The 27,875-nt window shown below is 27.6% G+C and overlaps 1 protein-coding gene across 1 annotated transcript; it reads right to left on the reverse strand.

Annotated features, from left to right (window-relative positions):
• Positions 1-3,046: 3,046 nt before the first annotated feature.
• On the reverse strand, positions 3,047-27,875 carry LOC113374919 (fatty acyl-CoA reductase wat-like). Its single transcript, XM_026614880.1, has 12 exons — positions 27,518-27,875; positions 11,612-11,727; positions 11,418-11,540; positions 10,770-10,954; positions 10,592-10,678; positions 9,630-9,739; positions 6,868-7,072; positions 5,235-5,357; positions 4,814-4,933; positions 4,636-4,729; positions 4,367-4,530; positions 3,047-3,146 (listed from the first exon to the last, which is right to left on the reverse strand). Exons 1-12 carry the CDS (start codon positions 27,684-27,686, stop codon positions 3,047-3,049), a joined length of 1,596 nt encoding a protein of 531 aa, XP_026470665.1. The 5' UTR covers positions 27,687-27,875.

A 27,875-nucleotide genomic window follows, 5' to 3' on the forward strand; every position in this document is an offset into this window, starting at 1 on the left:
GGTACGGGAAGTTTCAGCAATTTGCCTTAAGGCACGATGCCATGCCCACTAGTTATATTTGACCTCTTACGAATCACACGTGTTATTATTTGCAGTTGTATCTGTTAATGCCTTTAAAATCGCATTAGCAGCTTCGACCGGACTTCAGAAACTTGGTGTAGTTTCGACAACACATTAATGTACACGTAATTCAATATCCTTCTGGCTCAAATATTTATACTCATTTTGAATATAATGTAAAATCTAATGTAAGACAATTTTTGCTTATTGTCTTGTGTGTTTAAATCCAAAACTATTGCGAATAATTTATTTTTTTCGGATGAAATTCTTTCTGAGGTTGGACGAAAAAAACACTACTTAAATATTACTTCAACATATGTTATTAATTTTTATTATTGATTGTCAAATTACTTTAAATACCAAGTATTTATTGCTCACATACTTTTTACTTTATTTCATATTTACTTATAGTATTTTTAGTGCAATTTAATAAACATAAAAAATAAAATATGTCCTTACATGTGCACTACTTTTTTAAATCCAGATATCTATTTTACCATTCAAGTTAATATTATTTTAACTTACTTAAGGAGTTGTCTATGTTTTCTTGCCAGAATATCCCTACATTTTCTGATTCTGATTAATTTGAGACCAAAATTAAAAAAAAAATATTATAAGGTATGAAAAACTTTATCTTTCATCAACGTTTTCTCAAAAAGAGCTCAAGATTTAGATGGACAATCGATGTGGCTCGATAAAATTTCATGTTGATTGGTTTGCCGTGACGATCGGCAGAGCCGTTTCTTTACAAAATATTTCGTCTACATTTGAGACAAAATTTTTGAGTTGATCTTGAAAATTCAAGACTTCTCTCAGTTGGGAATTCTGCTGATTAGTTTGTGTTGAAGATTGACCGAGTCGCTTTTCGTGATTAATTGTTAAAAAAGTATTGTTTGATAATTTTTATGAAACTTTATATGATAATAAAGGTGACGGTCGGAACGGGCATGCTAAAATATATAGGCCTACAAATGTGCTTTGAAATAATGGGATGAATAAAAATGTTAATAATGTATTGTCACAATTTTAAAAGTGGTGAAATTTGAATTCTCATTGATTATGTCGATTATTTATAAATGTCGGGAAATACACTCTCCTTTCCTTAAATCAAAGCGCTTTAAGGAAAGTAGAGTATTGATTGTAGACATTTATTGAAAAATACATGGAAAATTAGCATATTTATACTGCTATTCTAATATTATATTTGAAAATACAGTTAAACATTTTATATTGGAGCTTTGCTAGTTCACTTTGAATGAATTTAATAAGCTTAAATAACTTTAGTCCAGTCATTATAGTAAGTTCACCTCGGAATTCGAGGTACCCAGCTGTAAGTCTGTAAATACTTGTATATTGACATTAAAAAGTTGTCTCAAATCCTACATATGGTAGGGTGTACGTACAATTTTTATATCCAACTAGCTAATTAAAAAGCTAGTAAATTAAAAAGTTGAACAAAGATGTGTATTTGTTACTTTTAGTTTAACGTTACTACTATCTGTTCAACAATTTACCTATTCAACAAATTGTCTACGAATTTACCTATAAATGTGGTAATCAATCTACTATTCTACCGACTTACCAATTTATCTGTCAACTTATTTACCTATCAACCCGTTTCACATGTTTACCATTTTGCCTGTCAACCTGTTTGTCTGTCTTGTTATTTGTCTATCGACTAGTTGTCCTGTCTACCATTTTACATATCCTCTAACTTACCTGACCGCCAGCTATCCAAAGAATTACCTTTTCACCAATTTACTTGTCTACCAATTCACCTGTCTATCAATTTACCTGTCTACCATTTTAGCTATCGACCTGTTTATCAATACACCATTTTAACTGTCAACCAATTTACTTGTCATCCCGTTCTAAATGTGTACAAATTAACCTGGTCAATAAATTACCTGTTGAACAATTAACCTGCTTAACATTTTGTCTACTAATTTACCTATCAACCTGCTTATCAATCTACTATTTTACCGGCCTACAAACTTACCTCACATCCCGTTTTACATGTCTACCAATTAAACTGTCAACCTGCTTATTTATCTACATATTCGTCAATCTACCAGTTCTTCTCTCTACCATTTTACATATCCTCCAATTTACCTGTCCACTAGTTTACCTTTATAAATTCTCTAATTCAGCGTATTTATTTATGCATTATAAACAAATTAAAGCTCAAATTGATTCCACGTTTTAGTTAGAAAACGTTTGTATGTGAAAAAGAAAAGGGCTGTTTTTAGGGTTTTTCCGGCAATTATTCGATTTTAAATAGACCTATGTTATGTTATGGCAAGGCTATGTTACGTGGAGGTTTTTATACAAAATTATACTGAATACTGTCAAAAGCTATGTATTTGGTATACGATCAGGCGTTTTATACATAACATGCAACTTTACTCATATATTATTGAACCACATCACAAAGATACAATTATCATAACATCATTTTTTGTTTGTTTTATTTGTGTGTTTTCTAAGTTAGGTTTACTATCTAAAACTCTTGACTGCACAGAACCACGGGACAATATTTTGACAGTATTTAGTACGATTTTTATGAAAACTGCTGCATAACATAGCCTTGCCATAACATTGGTCTAATTTATTTTATACATGTTTGTAATTGTGCTTTCTCATGACATTTAAGTTTATTTCAATATTTTAGCTCGGGTGCCAGTTTTAACGATTGAGCATGCCCTCGAACGGGCCGCTGCGTGTTTTGAGCGCTGCGGACCTGTACAAGGAACAGAAATCATTTCCCGAGAATGCGGAACTGCCCAAATGGAACAGGAGAGTTGTCACCAAACAACGGCCGCATGTGTTAGCATGCCTCTGGATTTTCACACCCCTGGCAGCGAGGTAATTACTAATATTACATTACTACTAACTAGTATTATTTAAAAAATGCAATATATACTATATATATTTATTTAATTAAACAATGATTACAGGTAACTTATAATTTATGCACATTTTTATATTAGAATATAAATAACAAAATATTCGTGAACACACAGTATACACAGTAAATCATGAAGAGCCAGAATAGTAGCTTGACTGTATTGTGCAACAGTTTTAATCTGAAAAGAGAAACAGTACGATAAGTTTTAAATTATAGTGATAATTAGATGCGTTGATTAATTAAGATTCAATAACAAATAGACTGAGGTATCTATATTAATTAATACAAAAGTATAATGATTTAATCATATAAGTCGTTCATATAACAAGCTTTTGAGAAGATACTGTGCCGTTTTTATTTCTTCATTTTTATTCCTTAATGAAAGTAACTTAAAAATAAATATTAACCCTTTTGCTCTACTAGCGTTGTCTAAAGACGATATCGAGTATGTCGATTCTTGCTTCAAGATTTTAGAGCCTTATTTAAATTACTACGAACTCTAATTGTTGTCTCTAATTTTTCAGAAGTATAATTTTCAAATTTTAAATACAGACTACTGTGCTATATTTATTTTTGTGCTAACATTTCATCATTTTACTCTTTGATATAAATTTTATATTAACCCTTTCGCTCTATCAGGGTCGCCTAAAGACGACATCCAGTATGATTTTTTCAAGATTTTTAACATCTCGAGCTGAATTACTGTGAAATCTAATTGTTGTCTCTAGTTCTTTAGAAGTATAATTTTAAATTTTTTAATACATCTTTATTGTAATGATTGGAACATTTTAAAATAATTTGTGTAACAAATACTTGGGCGGCTTGCTGACTCATACGGCAGGGTCACTCCATCGGAAAACTCTGCCGTGGAGAAAGGGCTAATATTAGTGAATTTTTAGGTGCAATGATTTAACAACAATTATATAGAACCAGAATGATGGAGTAGAACCAGAAAGGTGGAGTACAACTCACGGTTCTACTTCTAAACTTTATTTTTTGGATGTATAAATAAATTTTATTTTCACTAAACTGCCGTAGAGAAAGGGCTAATATTGATGATTTTTTAGATGCAATGAATTACAACATTTATATAGAACCAAAATGATGGAGTAGAACCAGAAAGATAACGTAGAACTCTCGGTTCTGCTTTGAAACTGTATTTTTTGGATGCATAAATAAATTTTATTTTCATTGAACTGCCGTAGAGAAAGGGCAAATATTGGTGATTTTTTAGATGCAATGATCTAACAAAAATTATATAGAACCAAAATGATGGAGTAAAACCAGAAAGATGGAGTACAACTATCGGTTCTGCTTCGAAACGCTTCCAGAAAGTATTTTTCTGGACGCATAAATAAATTTTATTTTCACTGAACTATCAATATATATTTATTTTACCTGCGATACTTGACGATCGCCTTTGGCAATGTATCTAAATCCTCTTTCAATAAATATGTCCTCAAACCAAGTAAATGCGTTTCGCTATGTTTCTCCCAACTCATATCTGCCATACTGAATGGATATACTACTTGGGCAGAATGCGATAATCCTTTCCATAACGCCTAAAATTAACCAGAATTAATTTACACATTCAATAATTGAATTTATCCGTATTATTGTATTTTTAAGATCGATCGATATTATTATAATTGATTTAAAATCCTTACTTGTGTGTTGTTGTTATGGAACACCCAAGAGTTGCAAGCGAAGTAAGCGATGGCTCCACTGAATTTATGGATTTTCTTATACAATCTTAATAATCTGAAAAATAATTACGATGTTAAATTCACAGTGACTTTATTTGTGATCATATTACTATAGTTTGCAATAAATTTTTGTACATACTGTGGCTTATTATTTGTTAGGAGAGCAAAACCGTCGAATATCAGAGCTGGGATGAAGTGCAGGAATAATGTGCAGAGGTAGTAGAATGGCACGTTATTCGTCAATATTAAACAATGATACCTGAAAACAAAAAACATTTACCGATTGATATTTATACATTAGATATTTTGGTTGCTAATGTTTAGTTAACACGATATAAAATCTAATATATAGTTAAATTGCTCAAAATTCGAAGAATAATATGTTTTTATTAAATATTACTTTTCGGATATATTGAAAAATAGGTACTCTTCGATAAATATTACCAACAAGTTTTGATAAACCTAGTTATTATATATAAGTAATTTTCATTTTTATTTTATTTTTTATTTACATATGTAATTTTCTATGGATGATTGTACGTTAAAATATTTTAACTTACCATAAAGCCCTTATTGTTGGGTATTGCTTTCCATATCGATCATTTTTTTCCATAAATTCTTCGTGAGTTATTGGATTTTCTATTGATGATACGTAGTTATATATTTTTATATCTTCTGGGTGCCTATTGGAAACAAATTTATTTTATTAAATTGAATTTATATATAGTGCTATACATGTAACTTGTTTAATAATAAAAATAAATAAATAAATATATAAATATATATATATATATATATATATAGATATATAATATATATATTATAATTATTATAAGTGGCATTTTGCCTTAGGGCAACTTTTATGAACTTTTCGATACGTGTATATAATTGACTTAATTAACAATAATAAAAATAGAATCAATTTTCAATAAAAAACGTCATTTTTTTTAAACAAAAACTACTCGATTTTTCTCATTTCATAAGAATCCTGAATATTACTCGAACGCCTTTTAAATTTTAAAAAACGGTTTACGATTTTTTGTGAAAAGGTTGATAAAAAGGTAGAATTTTTCGTTAATTTTGAAGAAACGGTTCGGCCGATAGTCGTGTAAACTTAATCAACGCGAATTCTTACCGAATTACATCGAATGACTTTTAAGTCTTTGAAACCACTTTTAACCCTTTCCACTCGCGAAATCCGAGATTTATATAAATTTTTCCGCGGCGGCATCCGAGTGGAAAGGGTTATGAAAACGTTGACAAAAAGTCAAAAACCGACAAATTAAAAGTTTGTAAGTGGTATGCCATTTAAATATTATTAGAAACAATACTTTCATTTAATATTCATATTTGCACAACATTTTAGTAGTACTACACTTGTATGATTTAGCAACAGCAAAAAAATCGAAAATAAAATTTTTTGCACATCTTTACATTTAGGCATACTTTAGAAAAAATCGATGTGTGTGTGTAGTATGTATATACGTATGTGCGGATACAAATTTTTGTCGACGATTTCGAGAACATGGATCAACCGGTTTGAACAAATTGAAAAATTGAAAAACATTCGATTCCTATTGACGTGCTGATTTCTTTTTGGCCAAGGCAAAAATGGCCGTTTCAAAGAAACTGGACAAAAAGTTCAAAAAATTATAATTCAGTTTCTGAGAGAACCGAGTATCCCATTTGAATGTTTCAAAAAACATTCTACTTGTATTAATGAAATGAAGAGCTGGTTAAATTTTTGGGAGCGCAGGTCCATCAATTTTGGCGATCCAATGAAAATAGTAAAAAAACGCCAGCTGGCGCTCAAAAATTATGATTAGACATATGCGTATCTAGTTGCCAGATAATTTGTAGATATTTTAATTATAAGTACAAATTTTGTTTACGTCTCTAGGAGTTTTGTACGATTTATAATGTTTAACCGCTTCGATATTTTGTTTCTAAAACAGTTACACAGTACGAATGCTTTAAAAAAATTCAAAATTAAAAAGAATAAAATGCATAATATAAAATAATTAATTTTTTCAAAAAATTCTAATTTTCCCAAAATTTTCAAAGTTCTCACAATGTAATTATTTTTAAAATTTTTTCAAAGCTTTTACAAATTTTCAATCGCGGTACGGGAAGTTCCATGAATTTGCCTTAAGACACGATGCCACGCACCACTAGTTTATGTGGTCGTCTTACCTTTGTGTGTGGTTCATTGTCGAGGTGTTGTAAGCGCATGCGATAATTCCGTTTATGACTAAGTCGCCTGGAACCATTTCAATGATTTCCGACGATGTGCATCGGAACACGTGCAGGACTCCCGTTCCGGCGCCCATCGCAACCCCCGTAGGTCCATACACGTTGTCGATCCAACTACGAATTGGTTCTTTGTATGTTGCAATCACTGAAAATTTAATAATCGATTTAATAATCAATTGAATTGCCATCAGATTTACTAGTTTAAGAGTTTTGTATATGGTGACAAGGTTGATAGTTGTTCGAGCTTTACCAATCTTTACCTGACATCGATAAAATAATTTCCTACCCTAGTATGGGTACGCTAGTTACGCTTAGCTAGTTATAAGCAATTTAATCATTCTGTGCGCAAAACTTGAACGTTAAACATCTAGCAAATATATACTATTAATAACCAATCTTACTTTTTTTTACAATGACTTATTTTAAAGGCTTGATATAGCCATTTTAATAATAAATTATATCTGGTCCTTCGAGGTAATAGATTATACTGTGCAGTGCAATTAATTGACTTTTTTAATAAACATTGCGCCGGGGTAATGAAATGGTAAAGAAAAAATTTTAAATTCGTGCATTTCAGGTATTTAAATATCTTGTATATAGAGAGGTTCATGGTCATAAATATCCTGATATGTTACAATTTTGTTGAATGTTATAATTTCAATGTTTTTGATTCTATGCATAGCGATTTTTTTATTTTTGCTATTTTATGCAGTGAATAGTTGTTCTTTTTTTAAATAGTTCTTGTAATTAATCAATAATTTGTCTAAATAAATTTCTAAAAATAGCGGGATTTGAATTCACAAGAATGAACATAAGAGTTGCAAGGGGGTATTCTGGTCTGGAATTAAAAAAATCGTTTTTTATATTTTTGGATATTTTCAAAAATCCACTAAAGAAGAATATGTTTATGAAAGGACCCTCCGATATATAAATTATTTTTCAAGATATAGCTGTTTGAAGACGGTAATCCTCCTCTAATTCCTTCTTCCGCGAAACTTTAAACGCGTTTTTCTGGAAACTGTTTTTTTTTTGATACGATACCCACGATTTCTCAAATTCTACTGGACCGATTTACTTGAAATTTTTACAGAGTCTTCTTCATAGATTTCTCTTCAATATAAACTACGATCCGATCCACACATACCGATTTTAACTATTTTTAACAAATTCGAGAAAACAAAAAAAAAGTCACTGTTATGTGAAGAACAAATATTTTATCATAACCGTAGTTCATAGGAAAGCGACATTATTCTAGATTAATAATATATTTTTTTTTTCTTCTTCGGATTATTTCGGAGAGCTATAATTATGGGTATGGTCAGGTGCCAATTTTTTGAGACTCTTACTTTATCATCTTTTAGAATTAAATCTATATTATTATTTTAATTTTTATAATATTGAGTATTCAGTATAATTATTGAGAATGAGTATTGTAGAGAGTGTATTTAGAGATAATAAACGAGTGATTAGAGACGAACGTAGTTAAAAATATGTTTTTCATATTTCCAAGACATAATGTAAAAAAAATATTTAGTAAAGATATTATGTTCCTTTTTCTATAAAGCCTTCCAAACATCGCATAAAATTCATGCCTCTAGACCAGAATGCCCCTTCAATGAATTGATTTATTTTTCAAATTAAATTTAAAATTTTTGAAATTCATTCAAATCTGTAATTATGAAAAAGTCAATTGTAGTCAAACTTGGTTACATGACGAACTAAAGTGAAGTTTGTAATAAAATTATTTGAATGTTAATTCTAACAGTGTTCGAATTTGATATATTTAAATACGTGTACGATATTTTTTATCAGAAAAAAGTATATACAAAGCAAACGTATGTATATTTATAAAAAATAATTTTATGCATATATGATAGCAAACATTTGGGACACGATGAATATTAATTCGGATTACCGTTAGGTTATCTATTAATGCGAATTTTTTGAGATTTTTTGCCGATGGCCAAAATTATTAAAAGATTATTCAACCCGCCATAAAAATAGTAATCATACTATACATTATTCGCCTTCAAAATTAAAATGGTGTCATAGGTAATTTAGAAGAAAAACTTCAGTAAAATAACTTTCCGCATATTTCAAGTTTAGTTTAATACATATAATTAACCAAAATGAAAAGCAATTAATAAAAATGTATACTGATAAATTTATATAAACATAGTTGTAGTAATACCCTCGGGTAACAAACTCACATAGTATAATTATATATAATATGTAATAATGGTTCTTCTATACTGAAATATATCTTTTGAAAAAAAAAATTATAGAGACTAAATAATATTTATCTAATCAATGAAAAATGCAAAATTAGAGTTATGCACAATAAATACCCCGTTGTCTTGGTAACTACTTGTGTATATGTATTTAATTATTTACTTAACCTATAACTTTTATCTCACCGCGCATTTTTCATAACAAAAAAAGTTTAAATCTTTGTTCAGTCTCTATTTTAATAGCTCGACGCAAAAACGATATAAAAAATATTCTCATCAAGCAATATTGCTAAAGGGCTTTCTAGAGATAATATCAATCTAGGTTCAATTAATAATGTTGGTTTAGGTTCTACATTGATACTCTCTTGAATATCATTTTTATTGAACATGCAAAATTATTTCTAAATATTATTTAATATTAATTTATGCTTATCTATTTGTTGTAATAATTAATATTAATTTATTTTTTACCTATGCCAGGTCTAAATATCGATATCGGTAATGAGTCCGCGTTTTTCCTCACAATGTCTTCGGCTACAGCCTTTGTAAAAGCATAAGTATTTGGCCATTCACCTAAAATTCTAACAATAAATTTTTGAATGTGTTAGTATTTTGCCAATTACTATAAATTCTAATAATAACTCGCTTATATTAATAACAATAATAATTCAATTTGAAGAAGGTGCGCAATCATTATGAGTAATGATTGTCTAAAAAGCATCTTAAACCTGTTCTAAACAGTTTTTCTTAAGATGGATAATTCGAACATTCATTGTATTAGAATATTTTAACACATAATGATCTTTGTCAGCAAGCTTATATATATACATTATGGTGGTCCTTAATATGGACATTTTCAAATTTTATTGCTCCCAGGGGCCTAAATGCTTCCAAATTGATATAAGAAAATTCTCTAAAAGTTTTAGCTCAAAATGTACATATTAAGGACCACCCTAATATACATAAATAAATTTTAATATATTATTAAAAATATTATCATCTTAATTTAATGTATAGGTTTGTTACCCCTTTCTATTAGAGACCCAAAGCTCTAGTTTGTGTTTTACAAAGAAATTAATTAAAACTGTTGTGAAAAACTTTAGATCATGAATGGAAAATAATATAGAAACGAAACCATAATACAGAATAAAAAAATATAATAGACTATACCAAATTTTTAGCAAAGCTTAATAAACATTTGTGGATAAATCAGACTTGCGACAAAGGAGCTTTTGAAAATGTGAAATAAATTTGCGAAATTGTGAACAACATTTAACGATAATTAGGAAAATATTTATACCAAATTCTTGTGTTTTATATATTATTAGATTAGATATTATTAAATTTAGTTTATTGGGTAATAAGATTACTAGGAGCATCTTATTCCAATAACTAAAATAGCTATCAATTATTTATTAGGAAATAGTACTTACTTTGGCAACATACTTTCGAGTTTTTGGTCATCATGCGTATTTGTTAACTGAATTAAATCATCATATTTGACTGGCATATTATAAAATCTGTAAAAAATAGCAATGATATAAAAATTACTTTAAATGAATGCGGTTAAAAATAAAAATATAATTATATCATTTAGTTTTTTATATTTACTTTTCGTCTATTTCTTTGTGCGGGCAGAAGGAAAAGGCGGTTGAAACATGAACAACGCTTTTTAGTTTTTCGCAGTTTTTCGCCAGTTTCAACATCTCTAATGTCCCCTTAACATTTATGGCAACTGAGTTTTTTAATGGCTCGTGGAAATTGACAGTGGCTGCTACGTGTAATATAACTGTTGCCTGGAAAAGTATTTTGTTAATATTTGACTTTTTTTAAATATTAAATATTAAATATTATTTTTAGCTATATATGATTAATAGGATTGTAGAAATTATAGGCAAAAAAAGTATATGGTGAATTATCAACAAAATTAGATTTTTTTTTTTGGTTATAATTTATTTTTTAATCAAGACTTTAATGTCTTAATAATTAGAAGATAAAATTAATATATATATTTTTTAAATATGCTCCACAAATAGTTTTTTTATAATATTGTAAATGTAGTTTTTTGTTAAATTGATAAATTAATATTAATTTTTAGCACAAATTAATTTATAAGATTAATACACGATTTTATGAAATTTTATCAATTATTTATATCATCATAATCGAGATATCTATAAAATAATTCACCTCTATATTTTTTAAATTTAACTAATTAATTCTGATTTATTTTTTCTATTATTATTTTTTTATATTTACATTATCCTGTATAATTTTTCTATCACTTTCCGACAACCCTAAATCGGGCTTGCCAACATCTCCATAAACAACCTCCAATTTTTGTTGGGCCAACGGACTCTCTTTCTTTAATCGCTGGAATACCTAAAAAAGCATAAAGTTTAATTCTATTCTTAAAATCACCAATAACAAGTTTTATATGTTTAAAAACATACCACATCATTTAACATATCTTTTAATCTATTTTTTGCATCTTTCCCTTTTTTGTCTCGGACCAAGATGTAGATTCTTGACAAATCGGGACATGTCCTCAGTATTTTTTCTATCAATACTGCAAATAAATTAATAATTTCTAAATTTAGTACCTGATGTAATTATAATTTACATGATGATATTGTAATGTCGTTTTAAGTGACTCGAGAAACTAAAAATTTGTCAATAGGAGTTTTTGTTTTATTACAATTGCTATAGGAATATGTAATATAATTGTCCATGATGTTGCAATGTGTTCAAGACAAACCACTTTGTTCAGTGATTTACTGACCATCAGAATCGTGTACTTGATGATGATACATGCAACCAGTTTAATATTATGCGAATAAACCTGTTCAACAATAGCAATTTGTTTGACCTAATTGCGGTATTTTTTTCAATCGAATCGTTGACATAAACTATATTCGATTTTGTCAAAAAAAAAAAAACCATTAGTCTTTTATTTCACACTATTGGTTCTGGGTTTAGTATTTTAATTTTATTTGCTATAAATTATTTAAAACAAGTTATTGATAATTGTTTGAACTTTGAAGTTCCGTTTAATAATAAAGGTCAAAGGAGACGATAGGAACGTGATCAGTAAAATATTTTAGTGATTCATGTTGTCTCTCAGTAATAATCTGAGTTAGTAAATATCTTGATAATTTAAAATTACTTTTTTATAAATTATGGAAATATACTTTTCAATTAAAAAATTTCATGTAAAATTTAGAAAGAACATATTTATTGTTGACGTTTTTAACTTACCGTAAGGTAAGTTATAGTAATTGCAAAAAAATCGAAAATCGGAATTTTTATATATCTGAACGTTTCAGAGGTTTCTGAACATTTTGGCATAAAAAATGGATGTATGCGTGCGTGCGTATGTGTGTGTGTGCGGATACAAATTTTTGTCGACGATTTCGCGAATACGGATCCACCGATTTGAATAATTAAAAAAACATTTGTTTCCTACTGATTAGTTTTTAGCAAAGGCAGGTCTACCCGTTTCAGAGCTACGGGGAAAAAAGGGTCAGAAATGGTATTTCAGTTTTTGAGATAACGGAGCGTCTGACTTAAATAATTCAAAAAATATTTTACTTGCATTGACAAACTGGTAAAATTTTTGTAAAGGCAGGTCCAGCGTCCCCGTAGATCCAATGAAAAATGTAAAAAATAATGCCATTTGGCGATCAAAAATGAACATTAGATATGTACATCATATTATCAGATATTTTATAAAGATTATAATGATAAGTACAAATTTTGTGTTCATTTCAGCTTCTGTACCAATGTTTACACGAGACGACTACGCAGCGCTTACGCGCTTTGATATTTCGACACCAAATCGGCTATGCAGCGCAATTGCTTAAAAAAATGTTCAAAATCAAAAAAGAATCAAAATAAATAAATAAAAAAAAATCAGAATATAAAAAATCTAACTTTTCAAGAGTCAATTTTTTTCAAAAATTTCTCAAAAATCTGATTTTTTTCGAAGTTTTGCAAAGTTTTTTTCTATAATTCAGGTTTCGGTACGGGAAGTACCAGCAATTGCCATGCACCACTAGTTATATTTAAAATATGTATGCTTGTAAAACAGTTTGGTATTAATAGCAATATTCAATAGTGAAATATGGTTACTTTCATGGAAAATACTTGAATAATCTTATTATCTCTTATAATGTGAAAAACTATCAATTATCTAAGTACTTTAAACAGGAACGCGTTACTGCACATAGATAAGTGCGATGCGTCGCTTACGCGCTTTGATATTTTGTCTATAAAACAGCTACGCAGCGCGATTGCTTTTAAAAAAACTTAAAATATAAAAAAAAATAATTTTTCAAATTTCAAAATTTTCAAAAATTAAATTTTTCCAAAGTTAAAAAAAAAATAATAACTTTTTAAAAATTTAAAAATACAATAAATATTGTTTGGTATTACTAAGAAAATTTTACCTAGGTATATTTTGTAAATGCTACAACTATATATTCAAAAAATGATTAAACTTTATATCAAGTTTTAAATTCTATCTGATGAGAGAAAAATATTTATCAACGTTCTTCTATTTCAACTGGATTCAAACTTCGAGCAATAGCGTTAAATTTTAAAGTTTTGTTTAAAACAAGAGAATTAATTTTGAGTATCAAAGAAAATGATGTAGTAATGTTATATAGGGCTGTCAGTCGTATTCTGCTTCTACACGGATCCGGTTCCGGTTTCTGTTCCGGCCCGAACGCGACCCCGGACTCGGTCCAAACCTTGACCGGTTCTCGCAACCTTGTGTAAGACTGTCTTCAAACCGGTCTAAACAATTATACGAGTAATGAACATAGAAATCAAAACACGCACAAATTGATTAACTCCATAAAATACAATGTCAAGAAGGCGATTAAATAATGCACATCATTGTTCAAAACTTCTGTTGTAATATCAATTCAAATGTGTTACTACTATTACTACTACTAAAGAGACAATAAAAAAGAGAATTTTATGTGACTGTGGAGTTTGGAAACTGAAGTAAAAGTTAGTCAATCATTATATTTTTAAATTTTGTTATAGTAAAAGTTTGTTATTACATATTCTGAATTAGGTTTTTCAGAAAACTAAGTGTCGACCTTTGTGTTGGAATACATAATTAATTCCCTGAAGGAGAAGTTTATGTTTTCGTCAAAAAAACGATTTGCTAATTTTATGTTTTCTCGACGTTTGAATCGAATGAGACACAAATTTGAAGAAAATGTGTGTTTGTGTATGTGAGTCAATTTTTGACCCTTTTGTCGACATTTTCTCAAAACCGATTGGGCCAATTTCAAAAATTTAATAGCCATTGGATATAACTCGATAAGTTATAGTATTTGTCAGTTTTGCGTGACGATCAGCAAAACCGTTTTTTGTAAATCTCAGAAAATTGAAAAAAAAATTGTCCACATTTTAGCCCACAATTCTGAATCGATTTTAAACTTTCAAAAACTATTCGAAAGATGTTATTTTTTTGGGAGTCGTCCTGATTAGTTTTGGACAAAGATCGGCCGATCCGTTTCTTTGTAATTAACTGTTGAAATTTTTTTGTCGATGAAATTTTTTACGTTGGTAAAAACCATGGTCATAAAGAACATACTGAAATTTCACGCAAGTAGTTTGATTTTAAAAATTCATCAAAGTTTGAAAAAATAACATCGTCAAAAGTATCAAAAGTTGCTTTTGTGATGTGATGAATCAAACATTGTCAGTTTATTAAAATTTGGAATAATAACCTTCAATTTTAGGACATACAAGTCTGTGACTGTGCAATATAGTTACTATAATTACAGATAATTTAAATGGGTGTGAGAAAATTCAATTGGAAATCGCAACATTTAAATCTCAATTTCGGTTGATTAAGTCAACTATTACACATTTCGGGAAGTTCATGCAAATTCTTATAGTATTGGAGTGAAACAAAAGGATTTTATTACATTTTTTTGAAAATTTTACTTTTACTATGGTTAGTTATTCTAAACTATACCATCATACCTGAAAGTCAAATCACTGGATTTAGACATTTGATTTAGACATTTTAAGTACTATGAAAAGTTTGCTATTGTTCCATGATTATTGTAGAATGTGAGAAAAAAATCTAGTTTTTGTTATATTTGTGGTCAACAGGCTACAAATTTTCTTATGTCTTTGATTTAAATTCTACAATACGTACATTATAAACATTTATATAAATGTATATAAACCTACATTACAACATTTAAACTGTATGCGATTGAATTTTTCTTTAGTAGGAACATTACGCATTATAAAATCTTAGGTACTTCTAAATCTTTCGACGATTAATTTTTTATGAATATTAATAATATCTATATAACTTTGATATAAAAATCGCGGAAGGTCATGCGAAATAAATGAAATGACGCTTTCTTCGCTTTACTTCTATGACTTCTTTCTTTTGAACTTATTTTGATTATATTATATATAATTTGATTATATTTATATATTGTATCGTCTGATATAAAAATATTTTAATATTTTCTGCACGTGGCAAAATATACTCATTGGGAAAATACCTGTGTTGCTTAACAATAATTTCATTTCAGTTGGCTATGGTCTTATTTCTGTATTTTGAATAAATTATAATGAACTTAATATAGTTCTTAACAAAATTATTTTTATGTATGTCTGTAGTTATCTTTGTTATATACAAGAAAACTGATATATTATTATTATTTTATTATAATTTTTGCTAATAACACGGTACGAAAAAGAATTAATGTTATCTTAAATCGTTTATTAGTAATTTTAAATTGAGTCAATGATAATTTTTAGTGCTTAGTAATAAAAATATTTATTACCATTATTATTATTATTAATAATTTATTTTGTTACTTAAAACTATTACAGTCTTATTTACAAAATTGTTGTTAGATATTTATTATTTCGGAGTTATTGTAATTGTAAAAATAATTGACGATAACAAGTGCTTTGATATAAATTGAGATTTTTCAGAAAGTGGAGTAAATCGATAGAAGTTTACATAAATTTGCAACTTTTTAAAAAGCACCTGCAGCATAAAATTATATTAAAATTTTCAAATAATGCATTTAGATAGTAATTATTTAAATAAGTTGTAAGTATAAGATAATAGAGATATTATTCGTTGGTTTGGATTCGATATTACCATGAAGCGATTAGACACGCTTATACAGGTTCGGATATTATACAGCATTATGGTTAATCTATATCAAGACTGTGTTTCATGACAAACACTATTCAAAATTTAATCTATGAGCTGTGTATATTAAATATCTGTATCTAATAATGTGGACGTATTTTATTTGAGATTATATTTGAGGCCTATAACCTCAAGTGAAAATTTAATATCATACTGCTCGATATCAAGTTGGTCAATGTAGGGATCAAATCCAGGACTATTTTGTGCTAACCAATGTTCCGAACCTTTAGACAACGACGGGCTCAATCTCGACAGCATGTGCTTCTGACTCTATGTTTATTATTTTGTTTACGTGTTATGTTGCTAGTAATTTATTCAGTTTTGCCATATAAGTATGATGTGCATTGTAGGCGGAAGAGATGATCGGCAGTCATCTCTTCCTCACAATAAAAAGGCTTCATGCGGTAGGACGCGTGTCAGAGATTGTTTACAAACAACGATTTGAAAGATCATAAACATACAAATTTTTTGAAAACAGTATTCGATCAATTATTGGTGAAGGACGTGGGTTTTGGGTCCGATTTTTCCAACTTTGGGCAAGCTTGATATTGAGCAGTTTCATATTAAATTCTCACTTGTGGTTGTAGATTTCAAATATGATCTAAAGTAAAAATAGCATTTGCAGGCAGTGCTGCAACATGTATACACATTACGTTAAACATATATATAACTTACAAAAAAAAAATGACTGCTGGGTTGTCTTTTAGAGAAAATATCAATTTAAAGTTGTACAAATAATTACTAGTGGTGCATGGCATCTTGTCCTTAGGCAAACTGTTGGAACTTCTTGTACAGTAATTTAAAATTTTTAAAAGCTTAATTTTTTTGATATTTTGAAAAAAATTTCTTTTTAAATTTTTGAATTTTTTTAAACATAATTCTTGGTACGAAACCCAAAAAAGTAGAAACAAAATTTGTACTAATTATTAAAAACTAAAAAATATCTGATAAATTGATGTGCATAATATGTCTAATGATAATTTTTCACCGCCAAATGTCAGTTTTTAATTTTTTTTCTTCGATACGGTTAAACCTGCCTTTGCCTAAAACTAATCAGCATGTCTCTCCATCGATATGAATCGAACGTTTTTTGAATTATTCAAATTGGTTAATTCGAGCTTTCGAAATCGTCACCGAAAACTTTTATCCACACATACACACACAAGTGCACACAGACACACACACACATACGTCAATTTTTTTCTAAGATATGTTAAAATGTTCATAAACCTTTGAAACGTAGAGATATGTAAAAAAATTTTGTTTACGATTTGTTTGCGATTACTATAACTTATCCTGAGGGAAATTAATAATAAAAAAAAATTCTAGGTTGAGCCACCCTTTTATATTTTAGATACCAAATATCATTTAGCTACTTGATTTAAAAATGATTAAGATTTAAATAGTTTTTTATGATGACTGATAATGAAAACTATAGTGACTGATAATGAAAATAATAATTCATAAATTGCACGTATTGTATCTTAATAAATCTATTGCAGCAAAATTTTGATTTTGCTTTATAAAAATATTGAATCATCACATAGGTAGACTAGAAACGATGTATTTTAATTTTCTATTTAAGTAATAATAATAAAAAAAAACTATAAAAATTGAGTCAATGTAATCAGTTGTCAATGGACCGTCAATAAATTAGTTATTAGATGTCAATAGAGCGTTAATATCTTGACTAGAATAATACTAATAGACTTAAGCGACTTTCCTTGGCATGGAACGTTAGCCATGGACGACATCAGCTGTGTGTACGAGTGTCGTCCATGGACGGCATGTTGTGTTTGCCTTAGCTTCAAGATTTGTTACTATAAGTTAAACTATTTATTAAACTATAAGAATACTAATTTTTTGTTATAATTTCTAGTATATTAGAGGCATAATCCTTAATTTTTGAATACATTTTTCCGCGACCCTCTTGTGGAAAACACTAACTTAGCGACAGGGTTTAAAACTGGGTAAAATACATACATAGTCGAATATAAGCTCCACTATAAAATATTATTTATTTGATTATAACAGGTAAATAAGCTTCAATGATTTTGCTCCATTTCTATCATTTTAATCCGTAGATCCATATTCTATTTTAAACTATAACGGAATATCCAGTTTTTCCGTGCTATTACGGTTGTTGAATTTAATTCTGTTATTGTCACGAAATAAATATTATCACACCCTTAGCCATATATTAAACTTTGTGACGCCTCACAGACAATGTCAACGCACTGTTAAAATGATTTGTTACTCCGGAAACTGAAATTTTCTACATACATATAGTACGGTAACCGGTAACTGCAACCACTTTTTTCTCTCGTTTTAATAAAACACGCATTTGAAAATTATTTTTAAAAATATACATGACTTTTTATACTTTGTTATTTTTACCTCTCGCGTCATGGTACACAATTATTTTTATAACTATTGAGACTCGTTAATGATATACCTTTCGGAAAGTGCAGATGACGAATCTTATTCGTCATTTAATTGAACACGTGTTGGCTGTTTCTAATTATCAAGAAAATATTTGTTTAAATTAAAATTTGTTTTTTATTACTTATATTTTTCTACATATATTAAATTTGACTTTTATTCATTTAACTTATTTGTACGCAGTTAAAACTAAAAAAAACAAGAAGAAAATAAGTTTAAGGTGACTTCAGGTGACGAATTTTATTAATCTACTTAAGCACAATTTTATGCTGTATAATACATAATCAAAATAAAGATCAACCGATTTCAATAATTCAAGAAACATTTGATTTGTATTAATGGGGAGACGTGCTGATTAGTTTTTAACAAAGGCAGGTTCTGATATTTCGAAAAACATTTTATTTGTATTGACGAAATGAACTGATAAAATTTTTGGTAAGGCAGATTTAGCGGTTTCGGAGATCCAATAAAAAACTAAAAAAAAAAAGAATGCCAATAGGCGGACAAAAATGATCATTCGATATATGCACATAAAATTATCAAATATTTTATACAGATTTTATTAATAAGTATGAATTTTGTTTACATTTCTATGGGTTCCGTACCAATGTTTTTCCGTTAGGCTGCGACGCGGCGCTATCGCGCTTTGATATGTCGTTTCTAAGCAGCTATTGTATCGCGATTGCTTTGAAAAAAAAGTTCAAGATTTCCAAAATATTTCAAATCGTAAAAAAATTTAAATTGTTCAAAAAGGTCAATTCTATTTTTTAAATTTTAAAATTCTCAAAAATCTATTTTTTTTTTGAAAAATCTAAAAACAAGTTGAATCATTTTTAAAAATTTTAATTTTTGATACGGGAAGTACCAGCAATTTGGTTTGTCATGCACCGCTAGTTTTTAATTTTAAAGGGTTTTTACAAAATAATAGCTACATCATTAAACCAATGCAAAATATAAATTTCATGGGTACATTTTTTACAGAGATAACACCTTGATCTGGTATTTTGTCAGAAATATTTATCACCAGAGTTGGAATAACTATTTAATCAATTCATCTCTTGTAAAATTGCTTTTTTTAATTTTTTTTTTATTTTTTACACCTTTTCTAGAGTAAAGGGTTAGTTAGTCTTTATTAACCCACCCACGTGTAAGCTTTTATAGAGGTTATAAAGGTCGTAAGATTATACATCTTTTACCCTATACTTTCAAATATTGTTGTTAAAAAATTCTTAACTTTACTTGTTTTTGAGATATCGGTGGTGGATCTTTTTTACTCGTGGACCTTTAAGCCCCGCTTTATACTATATCCATTTTCTATTGCAGTTTTTTTTTAAATTTTATTTATATCTATATATTATTTTTATTTGCATCTGATTTTTCTAAAGCAATTCAACGTCCCGTATCATTGTGATAACTAACTATTATTAATTATTTCTGCGAGTCTATTAAATGATTAATTTTATTGTCGCCATATTTTTCCGATTTTTTAAAATAATTAAAGTAATTTAAAAATACATGGATATTCACTTTAACACATGAACCATTATTTTAAATTAATCAAACTTAATATCACAAAAATTTTCATATCAAAGTTTGATAAATGAAGGTTAAACACCGGACTTGTAACTTAAATTAATAGAGAATAAATGCAAAATGTAATGCTAAAACTGTCTACTAAAAGTAATGACAGTACGATATAATATATTACACAATAATAAATTAAAATAATTTTATGCATGTCATTTAAAGAGTTATATTTAGTTTTAAATTGATTTTTAAAACGAGGTGCTAGGGGGTCATTTATAATTATGACCATTAGAAACCGCTTTAAATGAGTTCTAGTATGTACGAAAAATGTTTATGTATGACATTGCGTAATTTATTTGATTGCATCAAATGAAAAATATTCAAATATAATTTTTTTGAATGAATAAACGGTTATTATATGCATTAATGAATGAATATTTGCTTAATATTATAGCATTGAAAATAATTTTGATGATATTCAACAGTGAATAACAGGTGGAAAATTTTCATTGGTTAAACGTATTAACAATTGCAAATTTAATAAACATCAAATTATATTTAAATCAACTAATCAAAATTAATTTTCAAAAATCATGTTACAATTTCAATAATAATAGTCATCATAACTAAGTAATATTTTTTTTTAATATTAAAGTAATAATACGTTAAATAATAATTTGTAATTGTATGAACTTTGAGGTGATATCATTGTTAGTGACATGATTAACAAATAAAATCGAAAAAAATCAATAAAAAACTAAGAAATCCATCATTTCGTATGAGAAAATTATGCATATACTACTATAAATCATACTAGTATACCACTAAAATTTTCCAATAATTCAAATAAATTACCTATAATGCAAAAACAAAAATATTTTATGTCTGTTATGATTTCAATTAAATTTGGTGCATTGTTTGAATTAATTATATAATATTGTCCAAATATAATAAATATTATTATACATTTCAATATTTATATTCGGTTACAGAAGAAATAATCTAAAAATCGTATTTTTAAATGGGTTTTATTTCTATTTTAATTTTAGTAGTTCAGAAAAAAATTTTTTTTTAATAAAATAGCATTCGAAAGACCAGAAAATCTGACGTAAAATACTTTTATGAAATGCAATCGGCAAAATCTGCTTTGAGAATGAGTTTATATAATATTAATAGATTAAATAAAAAAGATATGACGAGTTTTTCGAGGTATCCTTCACAGATTTATTAGATTTTTCTAGTCAATTTATTGCCTTTTCTTTCATAATTTATTATAATTCTCAATATTTATATTGCTATTTAGGATAATACAAAACAAATAAATATCACTATGCCAAACCACTCATAAAAAAATAATTTTATGATTTATTTTAAGCTATAGGATAGTGATGACCAAAATATTTTTTAGATTATTTTTTTTTATTATTTTTCATACACAGAAATCAAAACTACGACTTTGATTTCTTTCACAGAGATTTGAACTCTGTGAAGAAATAGGTTTGAAATCTAAACAAATTGATACTAATACTCTAATATACTTTGATCAAATAATTTCAACTTTGCAATTCAGTTTATATAATTCTTATAAATTTTAGACAATGTTACAATATTGATAATAATCTATTTTAAAACATTCAGTATTCCTCGAACATTTCGTTACTACACCCAACTAGTTATTATTTTTATTGATCAATAAAACTTTCATTTTATTTTATAGTATTTTTGCATTGGAAAAATTCCTGAACAAAATAGGATATTTTTCAAGTGCATTGTACAACAACTATACTCATATAATTTTAATATTGGTGTTGCGCTTTGCTGAAAACAAAACTTACAAGTTATTTAAATTTATTCTGGCTTATAAATTGCTTTTCTGATATAAATTTACAGAATTTAGTTTGCATAGTTTACAAATATTTTTTTCTCAAACAAAGAATGTTTTATATTCGTTTTAAAATTGATTCAGATTTATTATCTTGAATCACGAATGTTTTTTATGCCATTGTATATGTATTGCGTTTTGCATGAATTTAATATATTGTCGAACCAGTTTTGCGAGATATTTTTAACGTGATTTTTTTATGTATGCGTTATGAATTTTGATGGAATTTTAAAAATTGAATATGAATAAATACGAAAAACAAAATTAATTTAGAAAGGATTCAATAAAATTAAAGGCTTTCAATATTTGCACTTGAATAAGCGGCGCATAGCGAAAAATTCATCATATGAGCTGAAGTAAATAAATTTTATGATTATTTATTAACCATTAATCAATTTTTTATTTCATATAAAATCTTGTTTTGTTACCTATAAATAATTAAATATTTGCAATTAGCTTATATATTAAAAATTGTTATATACCGCTTAAATATGTATTTTTTGTTGATATGTTGAAAAACAGATTATTTTTTGTATGATGCTTTGATTTTATCTAAATTCTGAGATTTAAGGTAACCATTATAAAAATCTCTTTATACATTTGAAGCTGTGCATTTATATGATTCATTATACACGGGCCCAATAAATTATACCTTTGCGAATTAAATATATAATTTTTAAAAATAAATTTTATGATATTGATCGATTTTTAAACAAAATGTTCCAATTTGAACTCACATTTACTATCGTAGCTTTTCCAACACTTTGTCTATTATACCACTCACAAAGCTAGTACATTTTATTAGAAAACTTTCATGTTTATGCATATGTAAGGTATGCTTAGCATAATAAAAACAAAGTTTTTATATGTCACTAACTACTTTTTATATAGTTCTATCGTTGTTTACGGTAATAACATTATTGGTAACAACAAAAGCAACTGCTAAGCATGTTTTTATAGAGATAAGATTAGATATTGTAAGCGTATTTCAAATAACGTTTATATAATTAGTATTACTATATATGCAAAAACTAAACGAAACCGTTAAACTGATTATTGGGTATATACAAAATATAAGATATAATAGAAATATTGGTAATTTCTTATGCACAGCAATTACTCTTTTTAACGCAACGTATTTTTTTAAATATGTTATTTATCAAAAGTAGGTTCGCTGATATTCAAATAAATGTATAGGGAAACTGGGTACAGTTATGCCACTTTTTGGATGAGCAATAATTTTATTTATTTACCAGATAGCTCGGAGATAAATAAATTAAATTGTAATTTGAATAATTGTTTACGTGGAAATACTGAAATACTGTTCTTAAATACGATGGATTAGTCATAAAATCAAATTATACAAGAAAAGGGCAAAATGATTTATAATTTGATGACCATATTTTTTTAAGTTAAAACCAGGACGACAATTTTTAGTTGCGGGACAGCGGACGGGGAAAGGGGTGCTTTTTATGGTAAATAACTTAAATAAAATCATATTTAAAATAACAAATACTATTATTTAAGAATACAATAAAAACAGATTTTTTTTAAATTACCCCTTTTTTAAAGAATTGCGAACTTTTATTGTCAATTACATTATGCTATTCTTTGACTTATGACGTTAGTATATAGTATTGTTTTATATATTTTGATCTATATATTTTTTCACTTTTGAGTCTTGTATTAAAATTCTGATCAATTTTCTTCATAATTACCTTGAAAAACTTGCACTTACTTGTTAGTTCTATTAAATTTTCGTGAAATTGCATATAAAAGTTAGAATTTATTAATGCGAAAGACTATTTTAACCGAAAATTTTTATTCAACCCGGAATAATCCGGAACAAAAAATCTAAATCCGGGTCAAAAATTGCTTTTAGAAAAACCCGGGGCAGAAGAATCATTTAAACATAGCTTATGAAAAGAATATAACAATATGTAACAGAACATATTTTTTTAAACAAATTTAAAAAACATTTTTGTAATTTTTTTTTCTTATATTGAAATTTTGTTTTCTTTGTATTTTGTCTTACAATTAGTTAAGTTAAAATTTTTTATCTGTTTAATCTTTAACGAAAAGCACAAAAAATACATGTCACAACCATACCCACAGAATTTGTCACCACCGTACCCAACGCACGCTTTTGAAAGCAAATCATCGTTATGACTGAATTAAATTACATATTTATGCAAAAACTAATTGTTAATAAATAACTACTAATGTTCAACTTACACTTAAATAACTACTAATGTTCAACTTATAGCAAAATAACAAACAGAGTGATCTATCTGCATACAAGTAATAATTATAATTATTAACAAAAGAAATCGAACATGAAAATTCACTTTTGACTCGTTAAAAGCAATGCGGTCTACAGATAATGTTAACCTAGGGCACTGACTGAAAGCAATAATGGTAACTTGTTCGAACAAACATACTTCGCCTTATTCCCAATGGATTTTATCTCAAAATCTGTATAGTTTTGTTCTTATAGCGACTGTAACTATCTGGCACAACCGTACCCTGGTAATTATATTTTGCATTTTAAAATACAAATTATTGGAGTTGGAGTTAGACACAGACAAATACTTTTTGACAAGATCTTTACAATATTGAAAAACTTAAAATGATAGAAAATCCTCAATTTCGATTTTCGGATGAAATCAACAACTTTCCATTTCTGAATACATGTGGAATACATTAGTTCGTGATCGTATGCATCACTTTCGATAGTCATGCATTTGTTGTACTTATTAGCTTGTCTGCGATTTTATTTTTAAGCGACAAAGCGTGTATTCTAAATACATTATTTACATCTTTTCGCACTTCACGTGCGAATTGATTGTTTGTAATTTCATGTCGATTGGAATTTGCTTTACACGTTCATATCGAAATACATATATAGAACGAACGAATAAATATTGAAGTTGGCATGGAACGTAAAAAAAATGTATACAATTTTTTATCATATCGCTTTTTGATATAACTGCAATTACTATCTTGTTCCAATGATCTGGTTTACCAATTGCACTTAGAAAGTGTTTGCATGTGAGCAAATAACATTCAAGAAAGTGTATCGTATGCAACATACGAATATACTAATTTTATTGTATAATTTAAGATTGTAACAACCGTTTAATTTGAAAATGCATTGAAAAATCGTGTATTTCTGCATGAAACATTAAATAAAAATTAATTAATATTTTTATTGCAATAATAAAAATTACCAAGTTATTAAAAGCTAGTGAGGCAATGTGTAATTATCTAACTAACTTTTTGTCCAAAATATACGATTTTTATTTTTCTATTTTATGAATATTCATTTTTTTCTCAAAAATTAAAGTATATGGACCATATTATTGGGATATATTTAACGTTTTGAAGTATTTATTATTAGAGTATCATGTTATAAATAATTTTAACACGTTAATCGCCATGTCAGTCATATGTGGTTGACACTAAAAAATTACACTTGAGCTATAAATAATATAGGGCTATGCCAACCATATATGTGTGAAAAAATAGTATAATAAAAAATAGGGTTTTTCTAGGAATTTAGGAAAAAACAATATAAGGCTATGTCAGTCATATATGTGTAACATAAAAAAATAGTGTTTTTCTAGGAATTTAGGAAAAAACAATAAAAGGATATTTATATGTCTATTTATAAGTCGCATATGTGTGACATAAAAAATAGTGTTTTTCTAGGATTTTAGGGAGAAACAACATAAGGCTATGTCAGCCATGTATGTGTGACATAAAAAATAGTGTTTTTTTTAGGAATTTAGAAAAAAATAATATAAGGCTATGTCAGTCATATATAATCAGACCTAAAGAATAGTGTTCTTCTAAAAATTTAGGGAAAAATAATAAAAGGTTATGTTGTGTGACATAAAAAATAGTGTCTTTCTAGGAATTTAGGAAAAAACAATATAAGGCTATGTCAGTCGCATATGTGTGACATAAAATATAGTGTTTTTTCTAGGAATTTAGGAAAAAATAATAAAAGGCTATGTCGTGTGACATAAAAAATAGTGTTTTTCTAGAAAGTTAGGAAAAAACAATATAAGGCTATGTCAGTCGTATATGTATGACATAAAAAATAGTGTTTTTCTAGGAATTTAGGAAAAAATAATGTATGGCTATTTTAGTTATATATGTGTGACACAAAAAATAGTGTTTTTTAGGAATTTAGGGAAAAATAATAAAGGCTATGTCATGTGACATAAAAAATAGTGTTTTTCTAGGAATTTAGGAAAAAACAATATAAGGCTATGTCAGTCATATATGTGTAACATAAAAAATAGTGTTCTTCTAAGAATTTAGGGAAAAATAATAAAAAGGCTATGTTGTGTGACATAAAAAATAGTGTTTTTCTAGGAATTTAGGGAAAAACAATATAAGTCTATGTCAGTCATATATGTGTGACATAAAATATAGTGTTTTTTTAGGAATGTAGAGAAAAATAATAAAAGGCTATGTCGTGTGACATAAAAAATAGTGTTTTTCTAGGAATTTAAGAAAACACAATATAAGGCTATGTCAGTCATATATGTGTGACATAAAATACAGTGTTTTTCTAGGAATTTAGGTAAAAATAATATAGGCTATGTCATGTGATATAAATAATAGTGGTTTTCTAGGAATTTAGGAAAAAACAATATAAGGCTATGTCAGTCGTATATGCGTGACATAAAAAATAGTGTTTTTTTTTAGGAATTTAGAAAAAAATAATAAAAGTGTTTTTCTAGGAATTTAAGAAAACACAATATAAGGCTATGTCAGTTATATATGTGTGACATAAAATACAGTGTTTTTATGTGATATAAATAATAGTGGTTTTCTAGGAATTTAGGAAATGACAATAAAATGCGATGTCAGTCATATATGTGTGACATAAAAATAGTGCTTTTTCTAGGAATTCAGGAAAAAATAATGAAAGGCTATGTGTGACATAAAAAATAATGTTTTTCTAGGAATTTAAGAAAAAAAATTTTCCTTTTTTTTAAGTTTTCTTGATATATTTTTAACTAAATCATCTGACTCGGAATTTTGGCAAATAATTTTTTTTATACATTTTTAAATAAATTGTCTAATAAAGTTACCATGGTTTATGCGTAAGCTTTTCCGATATTATCGTAGCAATTAACATGTTAATATCACCCGGAAATAGTAAAATGCGATAGTAACGATTTAGAATGATGTAACACTTAATTAAAAATGAACATTTTTTGAGAATTAAATCTATATATAGTGTTGTCTTGTGTTTAAATAATATAATTTGTCATTGCTTACATTTTCCCAAAAATCCGGTACCGCCGGTTATGAAGACGCTTCCGCCGCTGAAAAAATCCTGGATTTCATTTTTTGGATACTCAGGCGATATGTTTTTGGGATCGACCTCGTCCCAAAAATTCTCCAACTTCACTTTTTTCAAATTGCTAATTTCGGTCGGCGTCATCATTTTTTAACACAATATTGTTATATCACTGGCTATCACTGATACAATCAAATCAACAATTTCACTGTTTGTCCACTGGTGTCTTGTCCACTTGGTGCTCGTCGTCTATCACTGCACCTGTTGGACTCTATCTATTCGACTGAAATCAGTTTGATGTTAAGTCGCTCTATCAATGGCCACGACCGCGCACAC

The sequence above is a fragment of the Ctenocephalides felis genome, unplaced genomic scaffold, assembly GCF_003426905.1.
Source record: "Ctenocephalides felis isolate EL2017-DRISC unplaced genomic scaffold, ASM342690v1 CF-g0.4_SCAFFOLD_01886, whole genome shotgun sequence".
In the NCBI taxonomy this organism is placed as follows: domain Eukaryota; kingdom Metazoa; phylum Arthropoda; class Insecta; order Siphonaptera; family Pulicidae; genus Ctenocephalides; species Ctenocephalides felis.